Consider the following 23,107-nt stretch of genomic DNA (forward strand, 5'->3'; position numbering starts at 1 on the left):
GCAGAACTGGGAGATTTGGGTTTAGCCAGAAGATGACAGTCCCTGGCAGCACCCAGACAGGCAGAGAACCTTTTTTCTGTGCCCAGAACCGTTTCGAGCTTTCAAACAGATTCCCCATTTTGCAACAGAGCAAAACCCACAAGCACCAAAGTAATCCCTGCTCCCGAGAAAGGTGACTGGCTCCCTCTGCGCCACAGAGGGGACATGCATGCCGGCATGCATCAACCCATCCCAAAGCTACGTCCAGGGCAGGTTTTATAGAGTGATTAGTTTTAAGTGCCTTGGTGACATCAGGCCTAGATGCAGATAGGTACTATAATATAGTAAAAAATAAAAAATAAAAAAAATCAGATCAAAATAAGTCACTATCAAGTCTCACCTCACAGGCAATTTACCCTTTGGGCTGCAGACCCAGCAGAGGAAAGCCAGTCGAGCTAAGGCAGAAATTCAGTTCCTAATTCCCCTTGTCTATCGGTTCCCCAGGACGCCTCTGCTTTTATGGATGAGTTTTAGACAGCAAAGCCCAGAAACCAGACCTGAGGTCAGAGCCATCCCCCTCTGGCATGGCACACAGCCCCATGCCCCGAGCTTTGCAACTCTTGCTCAAAAAAGCAAGGAGAGGGCGAAGCTTTGCCCGCACTGACCAGAGCATTGTCCTGGAGAGGCCCCAGGGAGCAATGAGACGAGGGCAGTGTTAGCCCAGGCATCGCTCCCTGCTCACGGGGACGCTGCCGCCAGGAGGTCAGCGATGACCATGCAGGATGTAGCCACGCTGAGAGCATTGAGGTGACCAGCTCCTATCCCCAAGCCCACAGCTCTCTCCTTCCTAAAAAACATTTTCCTACCATAAATATCATGCAAGCAGGTGAGTCCTGGGCTTAACACAAAAACTAAGCAATGCACTTCCACCCCATGCCATTAATTACATTTTCTCAGTTGCCGCTCACTGGGCAAGGCTCCCCGGGAGCCCTAGGTGGGGGAAGATCAATTCCCTCCTCGTGTGGGTTTGCACATCTTAATTTGAGGCACCCACAACTGAATATTTAGTCTGGTTTGATGCTCCGATAGATAAGGAGTGGATCATTTCTTGGCCGCAAGTCTGCTGCACCAGCTGAAGACGGATGGATTTTCCCATGGCTCCTCAGGCCTCCTTCAAAGCCCTGCTTAGGTGCGCGAGCGATGCTTTGATTTAATCACTGCGCTCCTGTTCTCGACGCATCCTCTGAGATACAAGACACCGGGCGTGACAAATGACCACTTTTAAAACACTCAGAGTTAACACCCACAGCACTGCTCCATTTATCACTGTCTGGGTGCAGAATGACCCAGGTAGCGGATGCAGGGGTTTGGAGAGGGTGGAAAATTAAAACCTCCATCCTTCCTCTGCACAGACCCGCGGTGCTCCAGGCCCATGCAGGCAGGTCCGACCCATGCAAAATTACTCTGATGGACACAGGAAAGCAAGGTGACGTGCAGCAGCCTCACTCGCTTCACCTAGCCCATGGCTTATTTACAGCTTGCATTTACACAATGAGTCTTTCACTTACTAAAACATCATCGGTGAAGGCTTGTTTCCCAGAGCAGAGGTTGCAGGAGACCTGCAAAGCCTGACTGTAACCCCAGGGCATGGCTCCCTAACGATGCCCTGCACAGGGGAGTGCCTGTAAGTTATCTCATGGTCTGGGGAGAAAAAAAGTCCATTTTATTATTATTACTAGCCAGCTGGGGTAAAAAAAAAAATCTTTTTTTTTTTTTTAATTATTATTACTAGCTAGCTGGGAGAGATGCTTGCTCCCGAAGAGCTTGCCATGGGGCTGTGCGGTGCAGTGCAGTCTTGAACATGGGCAAGATCCCCATCCCTTGCAAGCAAACAGCAGCAAAACGGCACCAGCCAAAGCCGTTCCCAAAAGAGCTCTCTCGTGACTTTAGAAAAAAAAAAAAAAAAAGGGCAAAAAGGAAGAAGTTATAGAAAGGCTTTAAAACTCCCCAGGCTGAGTCACTGGGTTTGCCAGGTGCTGGCTGTTTGCAAACAAGGGTGGGAACAATGCGGGCACCGGACACGGGCCGGATCCTGTGCTTCCTCACGGCTCTCCCATTGTCCAGGAGAACAATCCCTGCTCCGGCCAGAGAGCGAAGGGCCTTCGACATGATGGCGGCAGGGTGAGAGCTGGGTCTCCTGGGCTGGTGTAAGCAGATAAGGTTAAGAAAGCTGGGTGGGTTTTGCAGCCCCACCATGGCAAGGATGCTCATGGATCTGTGCCCACAGCAGCCCCTGCAAGCGCATATGGAGCTTTGCACCCTGATATCCCCAAAAAAGATGAGCTTCCCCAAACACTTCAGCTACCACAGAATGTTTCCTAGATGGACGATTAACAAGCCAAGGGTTTGGAAGCAGATTTATGCCCCCATTTGTAAACAGGCTCATGAAAAGACACTCGGGGGGGGTGGGGGGTGGGGGGTGTCAAGGGGGAATTTGTCTTTCTCTTTTGAGACTGGAATCAATGTAACACTCAAAAGTTCTCATTATGGGGAGGGGAAATACATAAATGGCCCATGGTACAATTTGAGGAGAAAAAAAATGATATGCAGAAAAATAAAGCCATACATCACAGCTCAGAGGCCATTCCCTAATCCCTCCGAGGCCATGTGCAGCAACAGTACGGCCGGGGCAGCCCAGCCCTGCAATGCTTGCCCGGACCCCGTATACCCTCCCCGGGGCATTTTCCAGGCTTTCTCCTTAATTTCTCCATTGGAGGGGGCTGGATGACAGGGATAACCCCCTGTACCTTGCAGACCCCACTCAGGATTTGGGGGACAGAGCTGGAGAGTGGTGGCTGCAGTGCCTGAGCCTCCCTGCCAGCAGCAGCCAGGATGCATGGTCCTTCTCCATCCCTGCACCAGGGGAAAGAAAAGGGCCCGAATCCACCAGAGGAACATTTTGGCTAATAATGTCTAATTAAGATTTCCATTAAAACCCATCACACTCATTAGAAAAAAAATTTAACAAGGTTTTCCTGGACATTTTCATTGTGAAATTATTACGGGGGTTAATGGATGCCTTCATTAAGGTATAATTTAAGAAAAAAAAAAAATCACACTCTTTTCTTTTTCTTTCTTTTTTTTTTTTCCCCCCAAGACGCAGTGATTCAAATGCTTCTCCTCCGCAGCATGGCCGTGGTAAAACTGGGCTGCCTGTTCCACCCAGCGGTGGAAGCAGGGAGATTGCTGCCAGGCGAAGGCAAAGCCCCTGCAACAAAGGGGAGCATCCCTCCATCTCTCCGGCATCGCTGCCCGGATTCGGGAAGCGCTGGCGGAGCTGCCGCTTGCCAGTGCAGCCCAGCTGGGGAGAGCAGCTTAGGCTGATGCAGGACAGGAGAGGGAGCAGGAAACCTGATATGATATTTAAAAAAAAAAAAAAAAAAAAAAAAAAAAAGAAAAGGCCCATTTTGAGTGGTCAGAGGTTTATGGCTCAGCTAAACCTGGAATAAAACACCTCCTGGACGTGCCCACTGCCAATAGGGGTGGAAGGTGCCCCAGCTGCACAGATGCTCTCACTTGGGTCTAAAAGCAGCTTTTTTTTATTATTAGTGTCTGCCAGGCACCCAAGCCCCAGGGGTGCAGAGGCAAGCAATGCATGGGGAGGAGGAGACCCGCTGCAGCCCCAGTGTGCTGGCACACTGCCCAGCCACCCCACCTTGGGATGCTAAACAGGAAAAAAGCTTGAAATCCTACTTCCAAACCCACAGAGAAACATTTTCCTCACAAAGCCACCTAAAGCATCACAAGTATCAGCTGCAGCCGCAGAGACTCCCTTTCACCCAAGCTGCCGGGCAGACATCCCACCAGTGCATCAACCGTGTGTCCACGGGTACAGATCGAGACGGAAAGGTTTCGAAACAAACTGGTTAACCTTATCCTGGTCCTCTGGAAAGAGCTTGAATAAGCACTGATGGTTTTTAAGCCCAGCTATTTAAGATTACAGGCAGGGGTCTCCATGGGCAGCCCAGACCTCGATGTGCCTACCCTGCTCAGGGATGCTGTCAGCCCAGCCAGGCACCCTGCCCTGGGACAGGGCCAGATGCCAGCATGCCATTGCACCCCAGGGGACACCGGAGCACCCCTCTGACAGCCACCCTCGCCACCAGCTGGTGCGACAGCAGCAGCCACCAAACGAGGGATGGGGAGAGGAATGCACCTCCCAGCGAGCTGGGATGCCACAGCTCCACTAAACCAAATCCAAGGACAGGCAGAAGGGGAGATGGGCAGGGAAAGCACTTTCTTTTTACCTCTTTGGTTTTCCCCTCTTGTTTCAGAGAAGAAAGTGTTCAAAAAGGGGTTACTCGCCAGAGAGGAAGCTGCAGGGAGGCAAGAGGCAGCGGGGTCTGCACAGAGGCTGGAAAAAGAGATGCTTCCCAGCTGTGGGGAAGTACGTGGACCAGCAGCATGGAGAAAAAAAGAAAAATAAAACCACCCTAAAAAGTAAAAAAGGGCCTTTCTGCAGCCCCTGCAATGCTTGGCGTGCTCACCCTGACCTAGGCATCAGGGTGACTGGGGACAGAGCTGCAGCACACCCTGGGACAGGTGCACCCCAAGGCACGGGGGAGCAGGGTCCCGTGTCCCCACGATACAGCAAAGCAGCCCATGGCCTCCCTTGCTGTTGTCTGCCCATGGGACAAAACCGATATCACCTTCGTCACCCAAGCAAACCTCTCCTGGGTGCCCCAACATGGTACGGGGGCACTAGGACAGACCATGGCATGGGGAAAAGGCAGGCAAAGGCACAGCCAGAGAGACTGAAAAGACACAGTTCTCAGCACAAGCAATAATTTGATTGGGAAAACTTGACGTCTCCCTTATTTTAAGTGTTAGCAAATTATTCTACTACTAATTACAAAATGTTCATAATTATTATTAAAAAAAACCACACTTTATAAATCCTGCACTCTGCTATTGTTTCCAGCCTTCTGTGATGGATAAATGGAGGAAATCAATAATTATTGCCAGGGCTGCTTGGCGGGAGGGGAGGATAATGGGGAAATCGGCACAGGGCCGCTTGCTTCTTGACATTCAACTGGTGGGACGTGTCCTCCCCCACTACCCATTCCCCAAATCTAGCCCTCCACACACAAGGCAGAAGGAAAGGACAAACAGAAAGGAGACAAAGAAACCAAAGGGATGAACAAGGCCAAAATAAACCCACACACAGCTTTAGCAAAGGCTCAGCACAGCCAGCGCATCAGTCAGTGGCTGAAGAAGGGCTGGGGGACCCGGACGCAGATGGGGCAGGGGACCGGCTGCCTTGTGGAAAGCCAGGGATGCCTGGGGGCAAGGATGCTCAAGGAGCAGCCTCTGCATCGCGGGCATTGCAGTCCAGCTTTGTTCTTATTTTGTGATTTTTTTTTTAATTTTGCCATCCCTGCTAGCTCAGATTTCCAGCTGTTGCAAGCAAGCAGGTTGGTTCGTTATCCCAAGCCCCAGCAGCTTGGAGGCTCCTGACCACACTACAACAGGAATTTGCCAGGAGGGGAAAACAAAAGTGAGGCAAGCCCAGGAAGCAGCAGAACCGCTCTCTCAACCCTTCTCCCTGGGTTTTTAAACACAAAGTAAAAATTCAGCACAAAGCTGATTTAGATCCAGACTTTTTTCTTTGCTGGCTTCTCCATGCAACCGAGTTATCGCCTGGTACTGGGAAGGTCAGAGAGAAAGTCAGCGTGATTCCAGCAGACACAAATTCAGTGCCCCATCCTCAGCGTCAAAAGAGATAAAAGCTGAGAGATACCCACAACTGCTGTCATTCTAGTGAGGGGTTACCTTGCCATCATTAGGTTTCAGAGTGAAACACCAGCAGAGAAAGGGTTTAATAATTTTCCTCGAGGAGAACAAGTGAAATCCACCCAGCATGCTCATCCAAGGTCTTGAACAATTTCCCTGGCCTCCCAATGATCCCTGCTCCTGTTTTTCCTCCCACCTCCTCCCCGGCATGATGATGCATTGCACCTTGACCATGCAAGGAACCCATAAAGCAAGGCTGAGGGACGGGGCAGAGCAAGACAAATGGATTTAATATCAACCTGAACTGAGCGTGGGCTATGGCACCAAATGAATTATTCATTTTGGACTCAATAACAGCCTCCATTTCGCATTGGCCCACAGCTCTCACGGGCACAAGGTGCCGAAGCAGATGGGGTAAGCAGTCCCACCGGGTTTTCGGGTACGGCATGACATCACCCAGCTGAGAGCAACATGCCTTCGCACCAGCCAGGTCTGTGCCAAACCCCAACCAGGCCAGGACAGAAACAAATAACGGGGCAGACTGATAAAGAAAATCTCCCTCCCTCCCACCCCCATCTTAGCGTTGAGGTGCTAATGACCCCCTCACTCTGACCCTAAAACACAACAATAATCTCTTCGGGACTCGAAAAACCTCTGACGAAGATTGCATTCTGCCTGTGTCTTTCGCAAGCAGCTAAGTGCCGATAAAAGCTAGTATTAATGAATCCCTCAGCGGCCCCGAGCTCTGCTGTCAGCACGAAACCGCTCCGGTCTAATAGCCCCATGATAGGCACAGCCTCTATCCCAGGGGGTGGGAGGGATGAGAGAGGGCTGGGGGAGCTAAACAATTCAACCCTATTTTTTTCCCACTGCTGAGGAATTAAGCACATTTTCTCAGCCTTAAAATACCGGGGGATTTCCCCCCCCGCCCCCCCCGCCCCCCCCGCCTTGGTGACAATTCCCCCAGGCTTGTTAAGTGGCTTATCTCTGGATGATGAAGGCTTTGAGCAGGTGTCAGGAGTGTGTGCCTCCTGAGAGCCAGGGTGCAATCCTGGCAGCATCCCTGCGAGGCAAACCCAGTGGGTGAACAAGGCAGGGGAATACAACTCCTTCGAGAGCACGAAGACAAATAGAAAACCAATAAATTATTATTTCTAAACCTTGTGATGTGCCACCTCCTGCCCACTGACCTTTGGGAAGGGCAGCAATGGGCTCAGGTCTTCCCTCATGGCTTCCAAGGTCCATGAGATACAAAGAGGAGCTTGAAGGGTGTGCATGAGTTGCCAAGAAGCCAGAGTCCAACCCAAGGTCAGATTTTTACTCAAACGCAGTTAATTTTCCAACAGTCCTAATGTAAGCCCTGGCTCAGGCTTTTAGGACTGGTTTTAGTGAACTTCCAGAAGGGGCTGGTGGGTTTATTGGTTTTGGGTTCCTCGCCAGTGTTGAGCAAGACCTTCAAACATGCAGGTCCCATGCACAATCCCAGCCTTTTGTCCACTCTCCTGATGTGGAAACTGGGAAATACTCTCACAGGACTGGGAGAGGGGAGTTATCAGAGCTCTGCTCCAGAGACAGCATCGTACCAGCGCCCAACAGCACCCACAGGATCATCAAAAAAGCATGGTCCCGTCATCACGCACGTGCTTGGTGCCATTTAACCACCTGCTTGGTCTGCACCCACAGTGTACTTCAGTGCCTTTCAGGATCCCAAACGCCGCCAGTCAATCCATAAAGGACATTTCTATCACCTTAGACCTGCCAGGATCCTGAATTTTCCCCTCAAGGAGCCCGAATGCAAAGCATGCTCCCCACACAAAGGCAAAATGCTTGCCAGGAGCTCTGCAGAGCCCACACTTGGGCGGCACAAGGGGTTTCTCCTCCAGCATCAGTGCTGCCGAGGAGTGTGAGCACAGCTGGAGATGGGTGCTGCAGCACAGAAAACTCAGCAAATTCCTAATGCACAGGGGTCTGCTCGGTGCAGCTTTGATGGCATGAACACATCATGACTGTTCTGGGGTTTGCACAAGAAAAGGAAACAAAAAAAGACACAGAGATGGGTCTAACGCCCACCCTGAGCAGGTTTGCTCCCACGCCTCTTGTGTCCTGCTGTCATCCATCCTCCGCCCTGCCCCAAACTATGATCACTGGGTAGGTGCAACACCCTCCTCCGGGGGGGTTAGAAGCATTCAAGACCCCAGCTTTCACCACCACCCTGGCTGGCAGTGGATATAAAGGTCAACACCACCAAAACCTGTGGCAGTTTTACTTTATCATTGTTTTCCTAAATTTCTGGCAAAATGACATTATTTCCCAATTCCAGTCTTTAAAATTAGTATTTATTTTTCCATGATGAGAAAATGTAATTTTGCCATAAAACCATGTGCGCTTTCTGTTTGTTTATTCAATAGCAGAGGAACGTCTCGCCAGAAATGCTCCCATTTGCGAAGAGCCCTCCCTCCAACAGAGTGCTTCAGCTCCTCACAGGAATAGACCATCTCCTGGTGGGAACAAAACCACATTCAGGGTCAACCGCAAAACTCAAAGGAATCCACCTGCGATGCTGCTTGATGTCAAAGCAAGGCATGAGTGCACAGACTCTGGTCGTTTCACAGTTGTTGGAGCCCTGTCATGGGAAGGCACCGCTGTCCCCACCTTGGCCAGGTGGGAATGTGGTTTCTCATGGTGAAAACCTACACAAGCTCCCAGGTTCAAAGCAAAGGAACAAACAAGTTTCTCCATAGCTTGAATCCCAGCTTTGTCATTTTCATATACCCAGAGTTACAGGTAGAGAAGAAACACCGTGGTGGTCACCCCAAGGAGCATCACAGCCAAGCCTGGTGCTACATGTGCTGCCGCCTCCACCAAAAGAGGTCCAAGTTGGACCTCTTCCCATCACCCGCCCCCCAAAAACAGCCCTAAAGAACTTTGACACCTAACTTTGACCTTCTCCTTCTTCCCAACCCTTCCTGGACCTGGTGGGGCCCATCTTCTAGAAGCTATTTGGAAAGCGCCAGTGAAATGAGGTTAGCTTCTTATTCAAAAACCCCTCTCCTCTTCCATCCTTCCAAGCAGCATACAAAAACAATACCTTAATTTGGGAGAGAAGGAAAGGGCAGAGAGTAAAGCTAATAGAAAAAAAAAAATCCTTCAACATTATTTGAGAAATATTCATCAGAACAGCGCACAGAGATTAAAAACAACGAGCGTTATTCCCGTATTTATAACCCTGTGCTGCAGAGGACTCCAGCAGGCAGAAGCATGCTGGCGGCGTGGCTTGGGGAACCCAAAAAAAAACAGCAAAAAAATTCCAATTAATGCCAAGAATCAGAGTGGTTTTGCTGCAGTCAGGCCCAACAGCGGCTGCCCGGCTCCCGCAGCTTTGCTGGGGAAATAACGAGGCAGATGAAAGCAGCTTAGCTGGCAAGCGCCGGCCCACATGGCACTTTGAAGGCAGCGGATCACAGATGCAGCTTCCAGAAGGCTTGCGGTGGCAGCTGCACTGGCACTCGTGTCCTTGCCACACTGCTCGCCGAGTTTGGTCGCTGACCAGAGCACACCGAGAAGCCACAGGTTAACCACTGCTCCCAAATCCCTGCCTGGTCCCCGAAGCAAAACCGCCTAGGGCAGGTAAAAGGTGCAAGGCCGATTTCAAAACAAATATTGCCCAAAACAGCTTGTTTGGGGACAAACATTTTGTTAGCAAAGCTTAAAAACAATAAAAGTGCCTTGTTACCCAAGGCCAACCTTACCTTTGCAAGCCACGTTGTTCTCTGGCTCATAACCAGCCTTGCACGTACAGCGGCCAATGGGGACCATCCACTCCCCATCCCCGTTGCAGTACAGTTTGATGGGCACGTCCACCTCCTCAGCATTGGGGATGCAGGTGCCACGGGCGGTCACTAGAGAGGTGCTCTCCGCTCCTGTCATCGTCTCCGGGAAGATGGCGAAGTTCTGCACCACACTGGGGCACTTCTTGAAGAAGACCCTGACGGACAGCAGAGACATACAAGCCCCGTAGTCCTGGAAAGCCAGGTAGAAGCCATTGCGGGTCAGTGGCCCAAAACTTCTCACTTCTGTGTTCACCTTCATCAACCTGCCACCAAAGTCCACCTGGGAGAAGCTCTCGTCAGCAGCAATGGTGTCGACTTTGAGGTAGGGTGCCTCTGTCCAGAAGGCGGACTTCTTGGTGGCAATGACAGAGTCTGTCTCGTAGTAGTAGAGGTTGAAGGTCTCCTTGCAGGAGCCAGGGACATTGGGGAGGCTGCTGCAGTCCCGCACAGTGAAGCGCATCTCGGTGTAGATGCGGTGAGCTCCACGCCGGTTGATGAACGTGGTGAGGAGCCAGTTGTTCTGGTTGGGCTCGAAGACGTTGCACACCTGGTACGTACGGATGGTGTTGAGATTTTCGTCGTAGCCACTGACTTCTTCCCACTGCAGAAAGGAGAAGGGAGAGAGGCCATGAGAGGGTGGCAGAGGGACCGGCAGGGGCCCGTGAGCTGCAGAGGTGCTGCTCACCCTGCACAAGGCAGGGCTGGGCTGGAAGGAGGATTCCAAAGCGCCAAAGGGGGGCAGGATCATGGTCATGGACACATGACAGGATGCACGTACAGGAACACCACCTGGGTCAGCACCAGAAGAAATCCTCACCCTCTTGCCCCTGCCCACGCATGCCTGCTCCCTCTCCCCATCGTTCCCAGCTAATGCTAAAACATCTTTTCCATGTGGGCAATCACCTTAGCTGCCCTGGAGAGGACATAAAAATGGGAAGAAAGATGGTCCAGGCACTCAGAGGCAAGACCAGCATACGAGGCTACGGCTTCATTAAAGCCCGAGCCAGTACGTGGGCTGGAGAGTGAGCCTGACCCCAGGCTCTCGGCACGATGGGATCATTTCCCCCGGCAAAGAAAACTAACTAAATAAAACATTACCGCCATGAGAGAATATAGATTTGCAATTCGATTTATAGAAGGGCATTAATATAATCCAGGCTACAATTTCAATTAAGGGACAGCGGCAAACTGTGAATAGTCTATGATGGCATTAGAGTCCTACAGACAGATTTACAACCTCATAATCCATTCATTTTAACTAATCCATGTTTACAGTCTCCTCATAACAGCATTATTCATATGGCAATCTTTAAGCAGCACTTTGAATATCATGCATAATTTCCAGGAGCGATGCTGTAGCAGTGCTTGGACATGTTTGTGCTTACGTGGGGGCACAACGGCAGATGGGTGACACCGACCTGCCCTGTAGAGTTGAGTCTTCCCAAAGAGCTGATGCACCACAACCAACCCTGCAACCTTACAGATTTTGCCCTCTTCCATTTTCCATTAAACAACCACGTTTCTCACCTGCTCCCCAAGTTCCCTCCTTGTAAACCACAGCCCTGATGTAAAAATATACAGGTTTTTATTTTGTTTTCAAAGCAGGGTCCTCTGCATGCTGCCAACAAGCACAACAGAACATTTGCTCCCAGGTCTACCTATTCGACTCTGCTAAGCTTAAGCAAAGATCACAGCTCAAGGTTGCACATTGTTGTTAAGCGATGTTTACCAAACCAGCAATAAAACCTCACACATCCAGCTAAGCGCTCTCCCTTCTCATGCCATGCCGTGAAAGCACTGCAAAAACCCCTCTCCACCCTGGACAAGACGTGCGGATTCAGTGCCCTTTCATTTCCAGACACCTTTTCACATGAGAAAGATGCAAGGTCCTCCCCAACCAAGGGGGTTGGCATTGTTTCCCGTTCCCACCTGGGCCTTGCATTACAGCCCTGTCATCCAATTAACGCCAGACAATGAGCCTCTTCCAGCACTCGCCCGCCACCGTAACACCGGCCCCACTGCTCCACTGTCTTTGCTGTGGGAATCCTCCTCCTCATCCCGCCTGCCAGCTCCTGTACCCCAGCCAGGTGCACAGGAGGGGACCTGACCTGCTATCCTTTTATTCATGGTGCCCATGAGGGAGCCAGCTCCCTCCACTGGGCATCCCCTGTGCTTTGCTGGTTTGGTTTTGGGTGTTGTTGGTTTTTTTGGTTGTTTTTTTTTTTTTTTTTTTTGGGGGGGGGGGGTAGTGGGGGGGGGGCGGGACACGGGAGGGTTGCAAACAGAGCCTCAAAACTCAGAGCCAAAACCCACTAGCGGACCCTGCCGCACTTCAGGTGCCCAGCACACAGGGCTGCCCACAGCTGGAAACGACATGAAATGCCACTTGGAAAACCTTCATGAGGGTTTGGGGACAGATCCTGATGCTCCCTTGGGCATCCCTTGGGTTGAGCGCTCCTGCAACCGGACACTGAAGAGCAGCAGGTCCCCCGTGGGTGGAAGGACTTACAGTGCCAGCGGCTGCTGCCATCGATGCTCTAACAGAGATGAACGCATCATTTTGACAAGATGCCACTAAATAATTCACAGGGAGCCAGGGATTAAGACAATGTTCTTCTCCATCTCCACTGAGATTTAAAGCACGTCCAGTGGGGAGAGCAGAAGGAGAGCCCACGTCCGACCACAGCCAGTCCCCAGGGACCACAGTCCCTGCCGCCCAGCTGGCATCCGTGCCCCAGCATTAACGTCAACAACGCTGCCGAGCCTCAGGGCACATCTGTGACCCAGGGTGAACAGTCACTCTCGGAACTCAGCATGCCACAGGGGGATGCCACCACCCAAAGGGACCCAAAGCCTGCACGGAGCCCATGCCGATGGCAACCCTGGGGTCAGGAGAGGTGGCTCATCAAATCCCTGTACCTCCAGCCCCAAGAGAGATGAGAGGAGCCTGGGAGAATGAGCTGAGAATCCAGCAGCAGCCAGGAGCCCCTCTCCCATCCTCCTGTCTCCTCCTTCCTGCCCCAAGGAGCATAAAGGTCCCATGGAGCAGGAAGGTCCCATTTATAGAGAGCTGCTGCTCTTCTCCCTCTTGTTTCTTTGCTTCCCTCTCTGGTTCCTCTCTTCTTCACTTGTTCCTGTGATGCTATGGCTTGTTGCTAAGCCCTAAAGCAAGGCTGCCGGCGCACTCTCATTTTTTGGATGGAGGAAGGCATGGTAGAGGGAAAGCTTTGGTTTCTTACCCCGGCTTTCAACAGTCTGGGGTGAAAAAGAAATATCACAGCCATAGGGTAGCTGCTTTTGGGAACTGAAGACTAAAAATAAGAAAAGAGCAACCAAGTTTGGGGTCTTTTTTGACTCCAACACAAGTAGAAATCCCCACGCGTATCTTAGCATCTCTATGCCAGGCTGCTTGGATGGTTCACAGTCTGCAAACCCTCCCTGGCACCTGCACTCTGACAAGCCTCACCCAAATACTGGTCATTACCGTGGGACAAGCCAAGAAGCAGCAAAAATCTGCCCTCAAATATTTGTTGTGAACTATTAAACAGGACAAACCCTAAAACTCAGTGCTGTAACCAGGCAGCTTGTAAAGACTACTGCATGCCTGGAGCAAGAGGAAGACATTGCTTATTTTCAACTGGCATCCAACCTACTCCAAAACCTGCCTCAGCTGGGACATGATACCTACCGGCGGTTTCACTCCAGGAGTCCAAAATACACCTTAAGATGCCCCATATCCACCCAGCAAAGCGTCTGATGCTAGAAAGAAAAGCCCAGTCCACAAGCAAGGGGACGTCACAGTGGAAGTCACGCTCTCCAACACACGCTACAGACTGACCCTATGTCTTTTAAATAAAGGACTAGATATTTTAAAATACTTTGTGAAAGATCTAATATACACTCCTGTAAAGGAGAAGACTCACCAGTAACTCTCAGAGGAGCGAGAGTTGGAGGGATGCAGGGATGCAAGGATGTGGGCTGGGGAGAGGCTTCACTCTGCTGCTCTGCAGAGGACGAGACCACCGTGCCTTATGACGCAAGCTCCCCGCCTGCCTTGCGCGGGCTTTCAGCGATAGCAGCTGCAGGCAGCTATTTATATCCCGTCTCCATCACCTGCGTGCGGCCCCCCTGCATTTTGCCAGCGATTTATCTGGGCCCAGATTTTTTCCAAAGCAATTCAGTGGCAAAGCACCATGTTTCAAGGGCCTCTGATGTGCCTGGAGAGGATTTCATGCTCACTGCATGTGTGGTTCAGCTTTGGCAACAGTGAGCAACCTCATTTCTTTTCAAGACCTGGCCAAGTCAGTCACACCCTAACAAAGACACAGGCTGGCATCCTTTCCCTTTTGATGCCATGTCCTGGAGGCCCTGGGGACAAACCCCACTGCTGTACTCATCCCTGCCCGACTGGCTGCTTGTCCCACCGTGATGCCCATCCACCAACTTGCATCCCCTCCCACCACCACTCCTCTCCCCCCTGGCTCCATTTCTCACTTTCTCTGCCAGGGGAATGTGAGTCAGGTTATTTTATGCTTCCATTCCTCAAAGGCTCGTATTATATAAAAAAGATGTTTTAAGTGCCTCAGGGTGTTTTGTTCCTCATTACTTCATAAAAGTGACATTAATAGCCAGGGAAGAGCACTGCCGAGTGTAATTACGGATGATGTTCCAGGTATGAAAGCTGTTTTGAGCCTGCTAATGTTTCCTAATTACAAGCCTTTTGGCACAGGGAGAGGGAAGGCACGAGCAGGGGGATGGAGAGCACTGATGGGGCCGGACCCTTCACCTGAGAGGAGGATAGGCAGGGGAGGAGAGAGCGCGGGGATGGAGAAAAGCTCCATCTTCACCAAGACCCCAGGACTGGTTCAGGGAAGGGACACTTGGCCCTGGACCAGCCACACAGCTCAGCACAGCAATGCCCTGGCCGCCCCACACCAGCCCAATGGGGCACCGCTGCTCCCACCGCGACTTCCCCAGCTCCCCACCAGCGTTTTAAGACAAATAGCGTGAACCCCATGAGATCATGTAAGGATCTGCAGGACAAGTGGCACTTACCCCCGAAGGAGGGTTGGCGGTCCAGCCCAGCTCGGCTGTCGCCGTCCGCGTATCCATCAAAGTTTCTGAGGAAACACAAGAAAAGGAAAGCAAACTAGTTACTCCTGAAGTTTTTAATGACACTATGAGCACAGAGCCACAGAAAAACATTCTGTTGCTTTCACAGAGTATGCATCTGAACCTTGGAGCTGCTCAGAAATAAAGCAGCAGGTGCCCTAATACATCTAATGAACTAAGGGCAGCTTCACTCCAGAGCAAGCAATGCAGGATAAGACTCTTTGCAAAGAGGCAGCCCACGCTGCCATCTCCGACCCTCCCAAGCCTAGACAAGGAAAATAGCATCACCAACTAAAAAAAATTTTAAAAATTAAGAATCATGCTGCATTTCATGAAGTCATTACACGCACGTACAAAACCCTGCCTAAAGCTGAACAGTAAGTTTGCATTAACTCCCTGGAAGCAGCAAGAGGCTGGGGGAAAGTCTCCCACCGTGGGCGGAGGGCACTCTCTCCCCCAGCGCCTCCATACAGGCTTTTCGGTGGGTCCCATCCGACTTGCTCGCAGCTACTTGCTTTACTCTGCAACGCTAGACGTCCTCTTTTACGCACTACATCTGTCTGGTGCCCTGAGTTGTCACTGCACACAGTTATTATTTGTCAGAGTGATTTTCAAATACGCAAATAAAAATCACATCGTTGGAGCGGTGTTCCTCTGCTGGGGGTCTTCTGATGGCAGATTTGGTGGGAAGTATTTAAAAGCTATAATACAGCTGACATTTCCCTACTTTTATTCTTTAAAAAAAAAACCAACAAAACACAACAAGAATAATAGCGAGAGCAACAACATATAGAAACAGATGGGAAAAATCCTCAAGGTTTTATTTATTTGTTTGCAGCAAGCAGACATGCAGATTAATTTCCTCGATTCCTGTGTCTCGACCAAATGGGAGGAGATGTGCCTCTGCCGGCTGGCATAGCTGAGCATCCCCCGTTCCTCCCCTTGCCCCTGTGGTCCCAGGTATTCACGGCAGCTTTGCAGCACCAGGAAAACAGGTGCAACCAGAGAAATAAAGGTCAGGAAATAAAAATCAGCCCAGGAATATGAACTGCCACTGGACTGCTGCTTTTAATCTCTCCGCGCCTGCTCCAGCAATCACAAGCGGGAAATGAGATTCCTATTAATCTTCCCATCCCTCCTTTTTCCGGCTGCTCCAGGATGGGAAGCCAGAGAAGCATGACCGGGAACTCCCCGCCCTGCCGTGAGTGATAAACACTCCCTCTCCTGAAATCCCCGCCAGAGCTGCCGACCTGGCCTGGCTCCCAGAGGGGTGAGCGGGGCCACGGAGGCAGGGAGAGCAAGGCAAGCCCCTCAGAGATGGAGCGAAAAGGCACTTTGGGAGCTTGCAAAGCTTCTGCACCCCTAACGGGTCCCAAGATGCTGCTGTGGCACTGCTGGGTCTGCTTCAAAGCCCACAGCCCGTTGCATCCACGCTTTGCGTGATGTTTTGCACAGTGCCCATTCCTGCTCACAGTGCCCCCGGAGAGGAGACATTTCACCCCTGGTCCACGCAGGGAACAGAAAAGTGTGGTGGCCTTCACGCCACCACAGCACATCTCCATCTGCAGCTTCAGCCCCTTTCTGTTTGACAGAAGCCAGCTAAAAACGACACATCCACCTGCAACTCCTCCCTGGCCCCAAACATGGCTGGGGGCTTGTGCTCCAGATCTCCAGCGAGTTTCTGCTGCCACTGCCCTCCACCTTCCCACTGCTACTGAGCTTTCCTTCCCTTGCAAACAGCTCCGTGCCTCGTTAAGCAGTCATTAATCCTCGCTACGGCCCTTCAGATAAGCAGGCAGACGTGCCCATGCATAAATCAATGCAAAGGTGGAAGCGAAAGGCTGTGCAAACATCTCCCAGTCCCTCCTCCCAGAGGGGCTACGTGGGGAGAGATGCTCTGAGAGCCCCTAAAATGCTTGGTGTTTTTCCCCACAGCAAACAGGGTGCCCTCGTGCCATGCAGGGGAAACTGAGGCAGCAGAGCCCAGGGTGACACAGGGAACGTGGCCAGGCTGGCACCCAGACCCGGCTCACCCACCCTCTGGGGTAAATAAGGACACGCTCAGTTACAGGAAAGGCACTTCTTGCAAGGGTTTATTCAGAAAGGATTTTCACTCCATCATCTCCCTTCCTGTCCCATGCACTCACAGCTTCCTTCCCTGGGTGGGTTTTTTTTCAGTGGGGTGATGACAGTGGAATGTACTTTTGATAAAGTAGAGCTGCGGTGCGGGACGGTAGCACGCGAGGACCAGCCCTGCTCCAAGGTGGCATCCACCAGGATCTCTCCCAGCGGCTCCCTCCCAAAATCTCACCCCTTCTCTCCTGTTCTGTTCCTCCCCAAATGCTCCACGTTTTGGAAAGAAAGCAGGAAGGACAACAGCAATGCCAGAATGGCACACAGCAGCTCCCAAAGCAGGAGACTTCAAAATAACTAAATAGAGAAATAAATGAATAAATAGAAAAGAACCACAGAGAAGCTTTCACTTTGGAGGTTTCCGGAGTCCTAAGGCAACTGCACGGCCTGCAGTCAGGGAGGTTGTGCTTGCAAAGTTTCCACCGCAGATGCATAACTTGCACTTCAACAGCTTTATGTTTCTAAAGCAATTTGCAAACCAAAGGAAAAAGAGGGCTGAGAGCCACGGCTAAAAGCCTGACCCTCTACAGACCATCTCCTGCTCAGATCCTGCCCTGACTCCCAAGGACACTGCCATATACAAGAAGATCCATAACCTGGCAAAACAGTTTGGTTGGGTTTTTTGGTTGGTTGGTTGGTTGGTTTTTTTAATAAAATAAAATTGTTAAATCCCTCCTTTTAGCTCAAATTCCTGCTGAGCTCACGCAAACCCTGTGACTGCAGAGGTACTGGCACCAGAAGCATTCGGCTAAGCAACTTCCCATTGACCTCTGCTATTTCCTCTCGGAGGAAATCTTGGATTTTACTTCATCTTCTGGGATGTATGACTGACACTGTGACCCTGGGGGAAACCTCGCAGGGACGTTTATGGCCAGGCAGCTCAGGGCTAAGGCTCTGCCGAGCACTCGCCTTCAGCAAGGGGGTGGCTTGCAGACACCGGTGCCCCTCACCTCAAGATCCCCCAGAGAAAGGGGGGACACCCAGTGCTCAGGTCTCCATCTCTCGGCTGCAAAACACTGCTGCTGGTCAGGGGACATGGGGATCACCCCCTCCCAGCCATCCATCACTTGGGAACAGGCAAAGGAGGACAGGCAGTAAAATCCCTTTGCTCTGCCTGCTAACGAGGGGATTACCATGGGCCAGTGCCTTGAGCATCATTAATCAGCAGAGAAGCCACGCAGACACCTCGCACCTCTCATCCTGCGCTCCTCTTGACTGCCTCATCCTTCTGCAAAGACCAGTCCTCGTTATTTGGCACTGGGTATTAATTAACCAGGGCCCTGCTTGGGGCAGGTGGGTCCTGCTGGGAGGGGTGTGCTTGTCCCCCCAGGCTGGGCAGCCCCATGCGGGTGTCAGCGCAGGGGGACATCATCTTCCCATGCCTTCTACATCTAGCACAGCATCATTAGCCGTGTCAGGTGAACCACGTGCCGCCTGTCCACCTGCATCAGCCAGTATCCACACCTCCACCATGCCAGCGGACAGGCTCAGTGCCCAGCAGGCAAGCATGGGCAAGATGCCGCCTTCCCCTTCCCTGCTCAAGGTACCACTCCTCCAGGAACTCCTTCCACGCCTGACCACGCATGTGGGCATGGCAGATGCCCCAGGGATGCTCTGCCCGGGAAGGAGCTCGACACATTCGCTTGGAGGAGTCTTTGGGACCTGAGCCTCCACCAAAGGCTGCTGACCAGGCTGTAATGGCTGAAGCCCTCGTTAGGGAGAAGACGAGCTCTGCTACGGCGAGCTGAGCTCTCTTAGAGTGAAGAATCTTCAGCTGTATACAGTAGATTTTCTTTAATGGACACATTACTTTAAACTAAGCCTTCACCATCTGTTTCAGTCCCTAATTATCAATACAAAAACAAACGTCTACTCACAATTACACTCGTAACAAGTAAAGATGCCAGCAATTAGAATGCACCAGCATCCTCGATGCCGAGCAGCGCATCCATCTGTGATGGCATTCACGCGATCCAGGCGGGGAGGACTTGCTGCCGTCCCAGGCTCCCCACACCCTCCCAGGCAAATGGGTGCAAGATGTAGCCGGAGCTGATGCCTGCGGCAGGATAAGCTGCATCTCAGAGAAGTGAAGGGTGGGCTTGCATTATTCAAGTGGCAGGGATAAAAAGTTATTTGGGGTGAGAGTAGTCAGGCACAGAGCAGGGCAGTGCAGGATCTGCTATGGGAGCCTTAATTTCACACCAGCTGATGCCATCTTGCCAACCAACCACCCTAGGATTTCAGCTTCTTCCAGAAAAACCCTTCTGAACTACCCAAAACAAAGCGGAACTTATTTCCTGAAATCCCCAGCCTGAAACCCGTATTTCAGACCTCCCCAGTGTGGAAGGCTCCTGCCAATCACGCCATGAGAAGGTGTGACTTCTCCCTGGCAGGGAGCAGCGTCTGACTATGGGCAGAGAGATGGAGGCAAGGAGGCCAACCCAACTTGATCGCGTTTCGACATTGTCATCTGGAAAGAAAGAGATACAATGACAAATTTTGTGCTCAGGGAGGCCACGAAGAAACTTCTACGAGTGCTGCACTCCTCAACAGATGCCTTGGGGACATGGTCCCTCTCCCAGGGCAAGAAGCAGCAGCTCTTGCTCTTGCAAGAAGATAACGGCAGGAACCAGCCTAAGGCACTCGAAAGCAAATGCTTGGGCATATGCAAACAGACGCAGGCTTGTCTAAGACGACCAAGAGGAAAAAGACAGAAATTAAGCAAAATAAGGAGAGAGGAGGCTTGATAACAACAGATGGGTAGAGGGAGATTTGGAAAGGATGCCAGCTGCTGGAAATAAGCCCCCCAAGATGAGTGGGGAGCAGAGAAGTGCGTGTCGATAGCTGAACCTTCGGAGGGAGAGGAGAGATGGGAGGGCAGCTGTCGACCGAGGGGCAGGGTGCACGTGGCTGTGCAGGGCTCAGGTCCATGGTCCGGAGGGGCAGAGGATGCTCTGCAGGTGGGATCTTCGGAGACTCATCCCGATGTGCCAGCACAGAGCACAAAGCAAGCCTGATCAAGCACCAATGGGGTCAGTGCACAGTCCAGCCCCAGGGCATGTCACCTGGGCAGTCCCAGCCCCATAGCATGAAGGGGAACAACAGCAAGACTGTTTTCCATAAGCAAAGCACCATATTTTCCCCTCTATTTCATGCTCATAAATGCCAAGCTTTCTTTCTACCCCTTCGTTCTCTCCTGAGAGCTTCAGCAAAATCAGCCCAAGGCAAACGCACAGCTTGGGAAGCTTCTGTCCAAGTTTGGTGACATTACCAGAGAAAGGGAACAATAGAGAAACAGAGCCAAGACACTTTATTACAAAGACTAGTACTAAATAACATTAACTGCTATGATGCTGCAAGCTCTGCCTTCCCGCGGCTGTCGTGACTTCAAGTCGAGCCCAGATTGCATCATGGCTTTCATCACCGCTACCTACATGCTCATGGTTTGCATCACACCTCTCGATGTCAATGGAAAGTCCCACAGGTGTCAGTGGAATAATTTGAATTTAATTCTCACTATTCCCCATAGACGAAGGGGTTCAAGCACACACCAGGAGGTTGCCCAAGTAATCCCAGGTTGCTCTTCATGACCACGCTTCTGACCACAACATCCCATAGACACAGTCCAGGTTCACCTGTGCAAGGTTTCAATATACCCTGAACTTCAGACTAAGCTGGGAAAAAGCAGGAACACAAGATCCACAGGCTCTGCCACAGGCACCGAGGTGGCAAGCTGCTGGATGCGCATACCCACCAAAAAGTCTCTTCTGCAGGACTCCTCCCCATCTGCTTCCTGCTCCTAATTGGGATGGAGCGCCACTGCTTGCCCCTCGTGCCGTGAAGGAGCCGGCAGCTGCGTGGCGCGAACGCCGTCACATCTCCCAGACGGTTTAATTACAGCACTGGAGAGGCGGGCAAGGTAAGAGCAGGATCAGCCTCTCCCCTTTGATAAGCACTGCTCTTCTTAACAGTTTCCTGAGAGCACCAGCTTCCGAAAGAGCCGCTTACAGTATCTATACACTTTCAATCAAAAATATTACAGCAACAACTAATTACGTCCCATCATTCCCATGGCTCTCTGCCTTTAATGGTGCATTTTGCTGCTACAGAACGATGGTGAAACTGCTCTGGAAGCACATAACGAGCTCTCCCCATCAATCTCCTGCGGGTTTGTTATGAAGGATTACCTGCGGAATAACAAACCCAGTCAAGAAGGGAGAGGATGCACTAAACAACAACAAAACAAGTCAACACAGAACATTTTCTGCCTGTATTTTAAAGAAAACCGACCGCTTTGGGGTCTGTATGAACCTCTCCGGGGAGAGGAGCAGCCGTGCCTGCTCTGCAAAGACATCTCAGCCATGCCATCACCATCCACAGCCACCAGCCAGCGGGAGAAGATCTGCAGTGGCCAAAAAAACCCCGCTTTCGGTTGGGAAGGGAAAGAATTTATATATATCAGCTGAGGATGAGCGTGCTGTGTCAATTTGTGACGGGACGCATTAAGCTGTGGCCACACAGCACAGCCCCAGACCTCCTCTGGGATCTCCCATCAATGGCATGGATTTCAGCATGCAATGAAGATGCATCGCAGCAGGGCAGGCAATAACTTAATGAAGCTCAGATTTGGGGGTGTTTGCTCAGCAACTATATAACAACTTTATCAATAAACTGCTGCCTGCTGTGACTGCGGGATGAAACACTCTAATTACAAGCAGCAAACACTATCCATAACAGGATATAGTAAATTGAAATATGCTGGTTGATGTGCTTGAAAGTGCCCAATAAAATACCTGCTTAAATTTTTGCAGGCATACGTGCATACACACACGCACGGCAAACCCAGCATATCAGGCAAGAGAAAAGCACAGACAAAAACCCCTCCACCAAGCCCCACATCTAACACAGGCTAAAAAAGTTCAGGAGGCGACGTGAAGTGTGGACCATAAGGACCAAGTCCCATTTACCAACAGTCACTCCTCCCTGTAGACCACACAGAGGAGACCCAGCGCCAGCATCTCCCCTCAGTTTTTACGCTTGACCCAGCACGGGTACATGGTGTTGGATGAGCTCAGTCGGAGCCATACAATCCATTTATCATAATCCTACCAAGGAGAGATACAGTAAATCAAAGAGACAACCTGCCTGCAAATAAATTACAGGGGGGAGGGAGAAGGGGGGAGGAACAGAGAGAGAACTGCAGAGGGAGAGATAAGAGAGAGGGAAGGAAACAGCAGAGAATTACCAAAAAAAGCACACATCATGGAGGAAAAAAGACAAAGGGGACCAAATCAAATATAAGAGAGAAGATAGGGTTTTCAATATCTTTTGTATTCCAAATTGTAAACCCATTTTAGAAAATTTGGGAACACGTTTTAATCCACCAAGCTCAAACCAGACATCGGAGGCAATGGGAAAATCTCAGGACGGCATGTTACAGGTAACCCAATATTTTCCAAATATAAGGACCTCATTTGCTCCCGTAGTAACAAAGTCAGTCACCAATAGCATAATTTTTGTAATTGCACACAGGCCACAGATATACAAAATCCACACATATTATACACATAGATCATAGTCCATACATAAGTATTTACAGATGGGTGCAGATGCGTTTGGCAACTCGAAGTCAAGCAGAACCCAGGGCTGAGAAAGCACTTTAACAAACACTCTGGCCCACCAAGACAGACCCAAGCATCCCAAGAGCCCAGCTCCTCCACCACACCACCACCAGAGGAGCAATCCAAAGGGCTGTAAGATGACAAGGCTATCTTTCAGGAGAATGTTTTCCAGAACAATGTCATTATGCATTTAAATCCTCATCTTTGCTTTGTTGAGGCTGGGTTGCCAGCAAACATCACTGAATGCCGCAGCCTGCCCCAAAAATCACTGTATATCAAGCTTGGCAGTTACTCGTTTCATCCTCCAGAAGACGTGGAACAGGAGCTTAGCCACCCAGGGACGGGCAGAGGCTTTCCCAGAAACCCTACCCTCCAAAAAGCTTGTGAGGCTGCCTAGGAGATGTAGCACCCTCCAGCTCGAGGTCCAGCTAAGTGGTGTGAGTAGGTCTGGCTTAAATGAGGGATTGCTTAGGTTGGGGAAGGGCAATCGTCTACTCTTCACCATCCAATGCTATCACCACCCAGGAGCACATGCCAAAGCAGATGAAGGCTGAAGGTCAGGAGCCTGAGGACACTCTATCCCTTGTCACACAGTCGGGTGGCTTCGGCACGAGCTGGGCACAGCAGCCTCACACCACT

General features: G+C 51.1%; 1 protein-coding gene across 2 annotated transcripts in view; it reads right to left on the reverse strand.

Annotated features, from left to right (window-relative positions):
• Positions 1 to 23,107, reverse strand: part of EPHB1 (EPH receptor B1) — a 76,413-nt gene that overhangs the window by 35,363 nt on the left and 17,943 nt on the right. For both annotated transcript variants that reach the window (XM_072867867.1, XM_072867866.1), the window contains exons 2-3: positions 14,658 to 14,722; positions 9,522 to 10,203 (exon numbers count right to left, since the gene is read on the reverse strand). In XM_072867867.1, coding sequence (XP_072723968.1) covers positions 9,522 to 10,203; positions 14,658 to 14,722 — 747 coding nt within the window. The remainder of the gene's footprint in view (positions 1 to 9,521; positions 10,204 to 14,657; positions 14,723 to 23,107) is intronic.

The sequence above is a fragment of the Ciconia boyciana genome, chromosome 7, assembly GCF_034638445.1.
Source record: "Ciconia boyciana chromosome 7, ASM3463844v1, whole genome shotgun sequence".
In the NCBI taxonomy this organism is placed as follows: Eukaryota; Metazoa; Chordata; class Aves; order Ciconiiformes; family Ciconiidae; genus Ciconia; species Ciconia boyciana.